The sequence below is a fragment of the Myodes glareolus genome, chromosome 4 (genome assembly GCF_982192425.1).
Source record: "Myodes glareolus chromosome 4, mMyoGla1.1, whole genome shotgun sequence".
In the NCBI taxonomy this organism is placed as follows: Eukaryota; Metazoa; Chordata; class Mammalia; order Rodentia; family Cricetidae; genus Myodes; species Myodes glareolus.
In genome coordinates this window covers 16,508,677-16,521,243 of record NC_142029.1, presented here as the reverse complement: position 1 = coordinate 16,521,243, position 12,567 = coordinate 16,508,677, and the positions used below count along the sequence as shown (strand labels likewise).

Sequence of the window (12,567 nt, the reverse complement as noted above, 5' to 3'; positions counted from 1 at the left end):
ATGCATTCTTCTCCTGCTAGTCTTCGTAACCGGGAGCCAGAGAAAAGGCCTTGCTCATTCTGAACTTCTATTCCCCAGGTTCTTGACTAATGGCTGTGATCCAAATGATCCAGGGCAGGACTTGAGAGGGGGACAGCCTGTTCAGGCCTGTTACTATTAGACATTCAAATGGGTCTAGTGATGATTCTCATTGAGTAGGTCTCATGTTGTCTCAGGATGGCTTACGTAGTAGAAAATGAACTCTGGATCCTCCTGCTTCTACCTCCCAAGTGCTGGGATTACAGCCTTGTACCCCATCACTCCCAGAAAGAAACATTATTGTTTGTTTAGTCTGCCTAATATGCTGATTTTGCTACAATAATATTAGAGCATTAAGGAAAAATAGTTCCCTTTTTTACAGATTTAATAGTCCTGAGAAACCATTTGAGCAGATGAAACCATGAGAGCAATTGCTGAATTTGAAAGGATATCACAGAAATCAGGAGAGGAAAAGGATCTGTGAGACCTGGAGGAGTTAGAAAGAAAGTTCTCCCAGGGCTGGAGAGATGGCACTGACTGCTCTTCCAGAGGACCCGGGGTCAATTCCCAGCACTCACAAGGCTGCTCACAGCTGTCTGTAACTTCAGTTTCAGTGAATAAGATTCCCTCACACAGAAAAACAAAACACTAATGCACATAGAAATAAATCATTTTTTAAAATCTTAAGAGAAAGTTCTTTTTTGGGGCAGTGGATGTTGAAGAACAGACAGCATGGAGACTTAAGCTGAGATAAGTCATGTCAGACTGGAGGAGGGGTAGTAGAGGCAAAAGTGGGCTTGACTTGAGGGTAATGTTGAGAAGGCTTGGGTGACTGGAGTGAGAGCAGTGACTGGATTTGCTGAAAATAAACAATTTTTTTTGTGGAGCGTTGGTGAATGTGGATCATATGACCTAGTCGTGTGAGGTGGATAAGCCATGAGACTTTGTAGGCTTTTAAATGAGCAAGTGAGGGGCCGGAGAGATGGTTTAGCAGTTAAGAGCACTGACTACTCTTCCAGAGAACCTGGGTTCAGTTCCCAGCACCCATATGGCAGCTCACAATTGCCGGTAATTCCAGTTCCAGGGCATCTGATACCCTCACATGCAGGCAAAATACCAGTGCACATAAAATAAGAATAAATAAATCATTTTAAAAAATAAGCAAGTGAAATACCTAGTAAGAGTAGAGGTGATCTGGCCGCAGCGTGCAGATCATAGGTGTGAATCTAGGCTGCTGCAAGCAAGCCAGTGACCTGACCCAGATTGGTGGCCCAGGCCAAAAAGGAAAGATACTTGTGAGAGGTACCTCGGTAAAAGAGGCAATGGGATCTCCCAACAACCTGAAAGTGGGTGATGAGATCAGCCAGGACTGATGCGGAAGTCCCTGCCTAACTTGTAAGGACTGCAGAAGTGCTGGGAAGGAAAGGCAGAGAGGGGACAAGGGAGCCAGGTTAAGGAGGTGAAAGTGAGGTCAGTGTGCACGTCTCTTACTTTGAAGTGACAGGTCGTTCACGTGAAGATACTTGGAAGTTTCTGGAGGATAGTAGACGGTACCAACCCTGACCTGCACAACTCTACCATCTCAGGCATTTTGTCTTTGTGGCAGGAATGTGTTTGCTGTTGAGAGCAGCACAGTGCTCCACCTGGAGCTGGGAGAATTTAGGGGGGTAGGTCAGCAATTTGATATTTTCTGTATTAATTTGTTTGGGTTTCCTTTGTCTTTTTATTTATATATTTAAAGACAGTGATCAGTAGTCTTTGTAGCAGAGACTAGCTTTGAACTTGAGATTCTCTTTTCACAGGCTTCTCAGTACTTGGAGTTAAAGGCACATGTCATTTTCCTTGGGTTACCTATGCATTCTTGGTTGTGAGCCTGGCCCTAAATGTCTTAACCATTTCTCCAGCCCTTACCTACACATTTTTAAACACAACTTCATAACCTTTCCCAAACGGGTCAGAAAACAGCTCTCTGGTCAAGACAAAGGTCTTGAAGCCCAGTGGCCTCCCCATTCACACAAAAGAGCTCTGGTCCTACCAGGGTAGGCCCCATAGCTGTGTTCACACTGCTTTCTCTTCAGAAATGGGGACCTGGTAGAGGCATTCCTGAGGGTGATACACAAAATATTCTTTGGCCTCCACATAGACAAATACAGATAATTTTTTAGATTTTTATTTATTTATTTTGAGACAGTCTTACCATGTAACCCTGAATGGACTGGAACTCTCTTTGCAGACATGCTGACCTTGAGCTCACAGATTCACACAGAGATCCATCCCCTTTTCCCTTCAAGGTGCTAATATATGCCCATATATTTTATAATTTTATGTGTGTAGGTGTTTTACTGTATCTGTGTATCATGTGCATGCAATTCTAACAGAAGCCAAAAGAGGGCATCAGATCCCCTGGGACTAGAATTATAGATGGTGGTGAGCCTCCATGTAGATGTTGGGAATCAAACCCAGGGCCTCTGGAAGAACAACCAATGCTCTTAACTGCTGAGCCACCTTTTCAGCTCCCACATAAGATATTTTTTAGGGTGGGGAAGGAAGCCCTTTTTTCCATTCTCCTGTTTGGATTATTTGAAACAGCTGATGAGTGGGCCATGACTGAGGTAGGAGGGTTTTACATTGAAGCCAACCTGGTCAACTTTGCTAGACCCTGCTCCCAAAAATTTTATTCCTGTTAAGACTGATGTTCAGCTGAGGGCTAAAGTGTCAGCATTGGAAATGAGCAGCCTCCGTTCATGCTGCTTTGCCACTATAAGGCAACTCAGTAAGATGGGGGCAGGGAAGGGGTGGGGCAGAAGCAGCAGTCCATGTACAGTAAGAGGAGTTTGCCATCAAAAGGCAACAAGTCTCATTCGCTGCCCCGGATGCTGACCCTTCCCTGTGGAATTCTCCCCTCTGACCTCCAGATCATTAATCCCGAGACTGCCAAATGACAGTCATCCATCACGCCTCCTGACGAGCATCCCAGCCTTCTGTGAAAGGACCTGGGCCCCTCCCTCACTCCTGTCCCCTGGTGCTCATTAGTAGCCCTTCCTGCCCAGTGCCAAGTTTCCTAATCAAGTCCCTGGCTCCCTCTCACTTCCCCTCTGGGCCAGTGGGCGGAAGCTGCTCTGACCCTCCCTCTTTCAGAGGCCAGGGAGGAGGTGGAGTGCTTACTGAGTGGGAAAAGAATTGTTGAGTGGCTTTTTATTCCCTGAGAGACCTTTATGTCCAGTATCTACTTTGACTTGTCTAGTCATAAGAGAAAAAGAAAACATGTTTCTCCATCCTGTCTCAGGAGAGAAGGCAGGCAGTCTGCATAGGAGCATGTTTTCTTAACTGTTCTCAGTACTAACAAGAATGTAAACAGGTGGATGGTCGGCAGGGCCTGAGCAGAAATTGACTCCAAAGGCTCCAGGAATGTAAGTTGCCAAACTATTAGAAATCATCTGAGATTGTATTTCTGACAACAAACAAAACACCCTCTAAATTCATCTAGATCAGAAAGGCTAAGGAACTTGCTTCAGACCACACACACACACACCAACCCCCAAGTTGGGCCTGTCCTACTTGTTTTGGACAGAACTGGCACTGAGTCTAATTGCTGTCATGTCTAGGGCGTTAGAGTCAGAGCACACTTCTAAGAGTCACAAGCTTTGTGTGCAGCCTACTAATGGTGTGTACAGATTTGATGTCTTCTTGCTCAGCATGACTAACACAGCCCTCTGTCTTGTTGGACAATCACAGGCACTCCTATCAACCGGATTCCCATAATGGCCAAGCAGATCCTGGACCTGTATATGCTATATAAACTAGTCACAGAGAAGGGGGGCTTGGTGGAGATAATCAACAAGAAAATCTGGAGGGAGATCACCAAAGGCCTGAACCTACCCACGTCCATCACCAGTGCTGCCTTCACCCTCAGGACCCAGTGAGTAGCCGCCGCTGAGAAGGAAACTGAGCACACATTAAAATGTTTAGGCCTGAGTTGAGGAAAGGAAGAAAGGACTCAGATTCCTGAAACAGTGAGGATCCTTTGAGGTGAATCCCTCAGACCTGAAAAGATGTCCTCACCATGATTATTGTATGTCAATATTTTATTATTCTGTGTGATTTAAACCTCACAATCAGCCCTGGCAAATAGATCCATTCCCATTTTGTAGATTATAAAAACAACCCTGTGCTGATCAATTTAGCCAATGCCATACTGGGCCAGTAGACTTGAAATTCAGACTTGTGCTTCTGTCCCTACATTCTACACTTTGTCCAGCGACCCCTCTTTCCCGATGTTCAGCCTTGGGTCAGTCCAGCCTCATTTGGTCGCTGACCTGTTTTGTTACTGATTGACTAGTTACAAGGGTTGACAGAAGCAGTAAATCCAAGAGTAGTCATTTAGAATGAAAACCAAAGTGGAAAATATTCTTCTGGAATGTTCTAGCTGCTCTGTGTAAGAACAGTTGACATATCTGTCTGGTATCATGCCCTGGCCTTTATTGAAAGATGGTAAGGGCCAGGCAGTGGTGACACACATCTTTAATCCCAGCACTCAGGAGGCAGAGGCAGATGGATCTCTGAGTTTGAGGCCAGCCCGGTGTACAGAGTGGATTCCAGGAAAGCTAGGGCTATTACACAGAGAAACCCTGTCTCAAAGGAGAGAGGAGGGAGGGGGGAAGGGAAGGAAAGGAGGAAAGGGAAGGAAGGAAGGAAGGGAGGGAGGGAAGGAGGGAAGGAAGTTCATAAGGATAAGGTTTGGGGGCCAGAAAGAAAGCTCGGCAGGTAGATGCTTGCTGCCATACCTGCCTACCTGTGTTCAGTACCTAGAGCCCAATCCTCATTGAAGAAGAGGACTCCTGCAAGTTGTTCTCTGGCCTCCATAACAGCACCAAGGCATGCATGCACTCATGCCCATAGTGTATGCACACACATGCACACAAAATAAGTAAACGTAAAGAGAAAGGCTTTATCCATCAGTACTATTCTAGCAGAAATAGCTGTAATTAGAATGTTAGTGTATGGGGGGAAGAATGGATCCTTGGGACAGATGAAATATATAAAGAAGGGCAGCCCTCCTGGGTCCCATCCAGTGGGAAGATTTGCTCCTTAAAGGCATTCCAAAGGCATAGAGGCCAGTGGAAAAGATTTTAGCTAAGGCCTTAAGGTTCCCTTTATGACTGATGCTTCAGATTCAAGCAGTGTGTATATCTGAGTAGCACTAGAGAAGCCTGAAGGAATGTGTGCCGTGAGCCCAGACTTCCTTTTTATTTCTGCTGTACATGCCACACTCTAGCTCTTGCCTGATCAAGGCTGCTTCCAAAGACACATCAGCTTAAACTAGACAGTCTCTGGTACTGTGTTTTATATTATTCTTCCTCCCTCTGCAGGTACATGAAGTATCTATATGCCTATGAGTGTGAGAAGAAAGCCTTGAGCTCCCCAGCTGAGCTACAGGCTGCCATTGATGGCAATCGTCGGGAAGGTCGGAGGCCCAGCTATAGCTCCTCCCTCTTTGGCTATTCTCCTGCCACTGCTGCTGCTGCCGCCGCTGCTGCTGCTGCTGCTAGTGCTGCCACTGCTGGGGCCCCTGCCCTTCTATCGCCTCCCAAGATCCGATTCTCCATCCTTGGACTTGGCTCCAGCAGTGGTACCAATGCCAGTAGCCCTCGGATATCCCCTGCATCTACTCTCAGGAAAGGTGAGCAAGGCCTTTGGAGGAGGAAAGGGATAGAGAAAGGAAGCCCAGTTTCCCTTTGTCCAGGAGAGGCATTGAGGTGGAGGGGTAAGACACTGTGGATTCAGTCTAGCTCTGTTTCCTTCTCAGGTGATGGAGTCCCAGTGACAACAGTGCCTGTGCCAAATCGCCTGGCTGTGCCTGGGACTTTGGCAGGCCAGCAGGCTGGCAACCGGACAGGCACACTGGAGCAGCTACGGGAGCGTCTTGAATCAGGGGAGCCGCCTGAGAAAAAGACATCAAGGTTGTCGGAGGAGGAGCAGCGCTTGGTGCAGCAGGCCTTCCAGCGCAACCTCTTCAGCATGGCACGGCAGCTCCCCATGAAGATCAGAATCAATGGCAGGGGTAAGCATCAGTGTGTAACTCTGCCTTTCATAATGCCTGCCACACCCCAGCTCCACTTAAGGCCCTGAGGCTGGGTGGCTGTAGTACATCCTGACCTCGCCTAGGAAACGTCCTCTCCACTCATCCTTCCATTGCCTTCACTGCCCTAGAAGACTCTAGAGGCCAGAAGAGAGCCACTGGAGGTTCCGTGCCCACCAAGATCTCACCATCCTGATGTTTTCTAGATAAGAAGTTGCTTCCAGCAATGAAGTCCTTGTACTCTAACAAAAAGGAAAGTGGTTATTCAGAGGAGACAGATGCTGTGCTCCCCCCATCCTTCCTAGCCTCTTGCTCTGTCTAAATTACAGGGTTTGTGTCCATCCCATCCACTTTACCTGATGTAGGCTGCGGTCAGGTCTGTCCCTCCTGAGAAATATCAGAGACACCAGTGACCTCAGGAATAAGAAAAGAAGTAGGCAATACAAGTTTAGCAGTACATTTGACATTTTCCCTTTTCCCCTCTTCATTTTTCTAATTTTCCACCTTTTTTTCCTAAAATACATATTCCATTTCCCTCATTCTTCTCCTGGCTCTTCCATTCAAGCCCCCTTTCTATGCCCTTGTTGCTGTGACTCTCTGTCAGCAAACATGGGCAGTTGTATGCTGGGAAGAGAGGCAGGTGTGAAAGAAACCATTGAGATTCCCAGGCAGCCCTCCTGTATAATTGGAAGAGGGGACCATTTAGAGACCAGTGGAAAAAGACAACTCACATGGAAGAATGCTTGACTCTGTAGAGGGAAGGCAAAGGTCAGAGCCAGGCAGAAGTCCTGTGTGCCAGCTGCCCCAGAGGGCAGGGAAGGCAAGGTTCTGGAGGCAAAAGATCCTTCTCCAGAGATCCTTACAGTTCAGATGGATCAGGGCCAGGAGGAGGCCAAGGTTGATTTCCAGAGCTGATGTATAATGGGAACCCAGTTAGGGTTGGCCTGCTCTTCCTTCACTCTGAGAGTCCAGGAGTAACTTGGCAGGAAGCTGGTGAGCCTGGTTCTGCTGCCAGACCTATGATGAGAGGTAATTGAGACAGAGCTACTAGTGAGTGTTAGACCACAGACCAGCTTGACTAAGCAGCACCAGAGGACAGCAGGAAGCTTGACCAGGTCTGCTGTCTCTGATTCCACAGAAGACAGAGCAGAGACTTCGACTGCAGCGCTGAACCTGACTACAAGCAGCATTGGAAGCATCAATATGTCTGTGGATATTGATGGCACCACCTATACAGGTAAGTCCTGGAGCTGTGGGGAGACCCATGCTAGCTGCCAGTCACAGTGCAGCTTCCCAGCTTGCCCTGTCTTGCTCTCTCAGATACCTTGGGGACATGCTGTGGTGAGTGTGTGTGTGTGTGTGTGTGTGTGTGTGTGTGTGTGTGTGTGTTAGGAATGGAGTTGTCCTTTTTCATTCACTCAAGATTCCTAAGATACAGAGGTCCTGGACTACAGGTGCACAGATTGATAAGATAGCCAGTCTTCTTCAACAGTGACAGGAACCCTTCCAGTCAGTGGCTGGCTTGTTGAAGATGTCATTTAGCATGAGGGTTTATTTGTCAACAACGCTACACACACTTTTCAGCTTCCAGAGAACAAGACTCCTTTCCCTGACTTATTAATGGTCTTTTTTGTTTGTTTGTTTTTGTTTTGTATGTGTTTTGAGGTGGGGGAGCAGTAAGACAGGGTTTCTCTGTGTAACTGTCTGGATCTTACTGGCTGTCCCTGGATCTTACTCTTTAGATGAGGCTGACCTTAAACTCAGATCCTCCTGCTTCTGCCTCCTGAGTGCTAGGATTAAAGGCTTGCACCACCATGCTCAGATCCATATCTTCTTTTAAAAAGTATTTTATTTTTTGTGCATGAGTGTTTCATCCATCTGCATGTATGTCTGTACACTATGTGGATGCTGGGAATCCAACCCAAGTCCTTAGGGAGAGCAACCACTGCTCCTAATTGTTGATCTATCACTCCAGCCCCATTCCCTGTCTTAAATAAACTAAGGACTATGACACTCATGTGTTGGTACCCAGGTTTTTTCCCCTTTGTTCGAGGCGCTATGCAGGGCCGATTTACCTCTGGCTTCCTGGCTTCTCTGCTCTTGCACCGGCCTGAGGGTTTAGCTTAGAAAGAACTTGGCCCTCTTTTCAACACTCATGTAGCTAGGTGTAGTAGCATATATCTGCAGCTCCAGCACTCAGATAACTAAGGCAGTCACATCATGAGTTCAAGGCCAGACTACTACAGAATGAGACCCTGTCAAAACTAAATAAATAGACCAGTAGTGAATCTGAGTGCTGCAGAAGCAGCCTTGATCCTGCTTGATCCTGTGGGGCCTTGCTGTTTTTCAATTGTATCTTCCTAACCTTTCCTAACCTAATTGCTTTTTTTTTTTTTTTTTTTTTTTTTTTTTTTTTTTTTTTTTTTTTTTTTGAGACAGGGTTTTTCTGTGTTGCTTTGGAAGCCTATCCTGGAACTAGTTCTTGTAGACCAGGCTGGCCTCAGACTCACAGAGATACGCCTGCCTCTACCTCCCGAGTGCTGGGATTAAAGGTGTGCGCCACCACCGCCCGGCTGCCTGCAGTATTTTTGTAGCTGGTTGGGTTTGCATCTGTAACTAGCAATCTTTCAAAGTCAACATAGAGTTCACACAGGCAACAGACCCAACCCTGAATCCCTGACTATTCCATTTGTTTGGGGACAGACTTGGGTGCAAGCTCAGGCTGGGTGACATCTGCCTGCTTTTACCAGGGCATTGGGGTGTGTTGGCTGCCTGGTGAGAGCATCCATGTGCAGACCAGTAAAACTTTTCATTCTAACCAGAGTATTTCCCTAGGAATAGCCCCTGGCCACCTGCCACAGCATCAGAATGCAGCCAGGAAAGAATGCATTCAGGAAAGGTTCCTAGAAACAGCCGTGCCACTGTGGCTTGCCAGTCTCTTGTGTTGTCCTGGTACCCTGTGCCCATTCATGATGTGGCTTGGGATATCTGGTTTGAGACCTGAAGAAAACAGGAACTGGGAGTTATGGCTAGATCTCAATATCCTCTTGTCATTTTCCTAGGACAAAGATGTGGGTAACTTTCTCCTTTGCTCTCAGAGAAAGTCAGGAGTTGATGCTCCCAACACTCTGACAATGGGCCTCTCACCTGTCTTGACCCTGTCTGCCCCAAGCTTTCTCAGTTGGGATGTGGTGTCCAGGAACCTCAGGTGGTTCTGAGACTCAGGGCTACCATCCTCCATTAGCTCCCTTCTGCATTGCTGCTTCTCACGCCTGTGCTTGTTGTCACTGCTAGGCCAACTCCTCTGCGGGGTTCCTAGGACCTGAGCATCCTCATTCTCTGACCTTCCAGAGAGCATCCTGAGTTCCAAATGTCTTGATGCCCTTCTCCTGCTTAAAACTTTCAGGGCCTCCAAATGGGTTCCTATAGTTATTCAAGGCCCCACTCACCTCCTTAGCCCCTTACTCTACTGTTGCCTAAACCATTTACACACCTCCACTAGCCCCAGTGGCATAGCCTCTCTTGTTGCTTTGTCTCAGGTTCCTTGGTCACCATCTCTTCAGTTTGCTGCTTTTTCTCTTTCAAGGAATCTAGATGCACACGTTCCACCTGTACTTGTGTTCCTTTCTCTAAAACCCTTATGATGTTCCCAACAGCAGAGCTACATCAGGCTCAGAACATTTATGGCATTCTAGCAAAGACATTGGTTACATGCCTGTCCTTCAGCAGCTATGACCTTTTGATGGCAGGACAGTTGTCTGGGCTTCCACTGACAGCTGGAGCATGGTAGGAGAATGGAGCACACAGGGTTAGGCCAACAGTCATGTCTTGTATAATTGAACTGAGCCCATACTGCTTCTTCTCCCACCCCAGGTGTGCTATTTGCCCAGAAACCAGTGGTCCACCTCATTGCAGGCTCTGCTCCCCAGAGCATTGGCAGTGGCACCACCAGCAGCAGCAGCACCAGCTCTCACTGCTCGCCAAGTCCTACCTCATCCCGGGGCACCCCCAGTGCAGAGCCCTCCACCAGCTGGTCCCTCTGATGAGCAGCACCCAGCACCCATTCCCTACTCTCCTGCAGAGATTAAGGGAGATTGATGCACAGAATTTACCTCATCTCATGGAGCCCACATCAGATACCATCTGGCCAGATGTTGAATTTGGAAGTGTTCGTCTGTTCAGGCTCCATTCAGGTTCTGCTGTACTCTGGGGACAAGGAGAGACTTGGGGGGAGGGGCAGGGGCAGGACAGAGCAGCGTTGTCCAATCAGGGATTGTCCTGGAGAAGTGGGTGGGGTATCTGAGCATCCAGCTTCCCCAGGGTTCCCAACCACTCCCCATTCCAGAGCAGTGTATCGACAATCTGTAAGGCGACATGGGGCTGGAGGCTTTTCATTTCCCTTCCCCTTAATTTATTTCCCTTTTGCTGCCTTCTGCCTTCACCCCAGGATCACCAGTCTCTTAGTCTGTTCAGTCCCCCAGTATTTAAGTCCCATTTGGGGCTTTAGAAGCAGGAGCTTGTCTTCCTTGCTCTAATCTTTTGAGCATGGGATGAGTGGGCCTTCCCAGTCCTTCTTGCTTATTGCTTAATTCTTTGGGCATGAGTCTCTCAATCCAAGTCTTAACTTCAGTCCTCAGGGCCCTGGAATATTCCCTTTGTTGTTCTAAGAAAAAAACCTGTGAAGGGCAAGCTTCAGGTTCAGGGCCTCTGCACATGAAAAGGAAGAAGAGCTCATGGTGCCCAGGCCCTGGGACCTACCTGACAAGACTCCATTTAATCCCTAAACCTCATCTCCCTGCCTACCCATGTTGACCAGCTCTCCCAAGATAATACCACTTGTCTCTGGCCCCTTCTGTCGTCTCTTGGGGCCATTTCAGCCCTACCAGCCCCAGACATGCTGATGTCAGGCTCACAGAAATACCTCAGATTTGTAATTGTTGATATTTGATTCTTCAGGAAGTATTTGCATCTCTGTAATCTTTTTTATATATGTTTTGCTGACTTTAATTTTTTAATTTTTATTGTTGTTGCTGTTGTAGCACCAAAGAAATGAAAGCAGATCACCCCAGCCGGGTGCGGTGCAGCCAGCCTCCCTCCAACCTGCCCATGCTCTGGCCAGGAGGTGGAGCAGGTGGGGTGACTCAGGGATCGCCACAGCAGGAGGATGGGGTGGAGGGACCCATGCTTGCTGGTGGATCCTGAAATCACACTGGTTCTCTCTGCCCTTAACCCCAGCTGACAGAACAGGGCAGGGTTTCTTTCTGCCCTTGGAGCCCTCGCCTTGGGACATAGGAAATGGCTGTTGGCCCTGCTTAAGGCTGAGCCCCAGAACTGAGAGCTCTGCCTCCTCTTAGCATGTAGCTGGAACAGGCCACTGTGATAGAGAAAGGCTGGTCTTCACCAGGACTCCATTCTCATCCCAGTGTGCTCTACCCTGTTACATAAGGCATCACCTGCTGGGACTACTCGGGTCGTGGCAGTGGAGACCACCCCATGGCCCAGCAGTCCTATCTAGGACAAGAAAGGGAAAGCAAAAGCTTATGCACAAATATACCTCAACCTGGCAAGCGCCACACTGCTGACTGCTCCTCTCCCTGCCCCAGGACACACATACTCAGTAACTCACACACATTGACACACACATAGCTCTTATACTGGGATCTGACCCTCTTCTGGCCTCAGAAGCCTTACCCACCAGGCACATGCAGGGTTGGGCAGAGGACGTCTGGGTTCTGATGCTGTGAGAAGGCTATTTGGCCAGTGTGTCTCAGGATTTAGTCATGAAGGATAGACCCTTCCTATCCAGGGGAAACAGGGACAATGCAGGTCTTTTTGGTCATCGGATCTCCTTTCTCTTTCCCCAGGCAGCTGTCCACCTGTCCCTCTCCATGCCCCTCACTTCCCTCAAGCCAGCAGCAGGCTCCTAGCCAGAAAATGCAAGAGCTGGGTGCCCATGTGTGCCCAGCATTAGGGCTCTGGCCCAAGTGGAGCTTCTCCTGCAGGCACAGTCCTGAAAGTTATGTGGCAGGACAGCATCCCTCTTTTCATGTCTTGTATGTATTCTAACCAGAAAAAAAAAAAATGTGATAGCACATGGTAGCCTAGGCCATGAATGAATACCTCAGACGTCCTCTCACAGCAAGTGTCCGTACATGTTGTGGTTATTTTCTGTCTTACATGTTCTTGAATGTTTATATTTCAATAAAGCTCTACCTCTTCACATGAGTAGGTCTAAGTTTCTTTCGCTTGGTTTCTTGCACTTGACAAGGTCCTTCAGAGGGAAAGGGGGTTTCATCTACTTTCCCAAAGGCTTGACCTCTATTTCTCTGCTGTGCCGTCAGAATCTCCTGGCATTACCAGTGACCAAAACTGACAGTAGCGGTGTATTGTGTCTGACTGGCAGGGGGCCACCTCCATGGTTTAGCAGAGACCCTTGCTGAGCTCTCACTGGGTCTGAATCAGAAGAGGTG

General features: G+C 48.0%; 1 protein-coding gene across 1 annotated transcript in view; it reads left to right on the top strand.

Annotated features, from left to right (window-relative positions):
* Positions 1-12,322, top strand: part of Arid3b (AT-rich interaction domain 3B) — a 48,639-nt gene extending 36,317 nt beyond the window's left edge. Inside the window, exons 5-9 of the mRNA XM_048423550.3 lie at positions 3,754-3,937; positions 5,388-5,698; positions 5,825-6,079; positions 7,236-7,334; positions 9,971-12,322. Of these exons, the coding sequence (XP_048279507.3) occupies positions 3,754-3,937; positions 5,388-5,698; positions 5,825-6,079; positions 7,236-7,334; positions 9,971-10,140 (1,019 nt within the window). The 3' untranslated portion in view covers positions 10,141-12,322. The remainder of the gene's footprint in view (positions 1-3,753; positions 3,938-5,387; positions 5,699-5,824; positions 6,080-7,235; positions 7,335-9,970) is intronic.
* Positions 12,323-12,567: the final 245 nt, after the last annotated feature.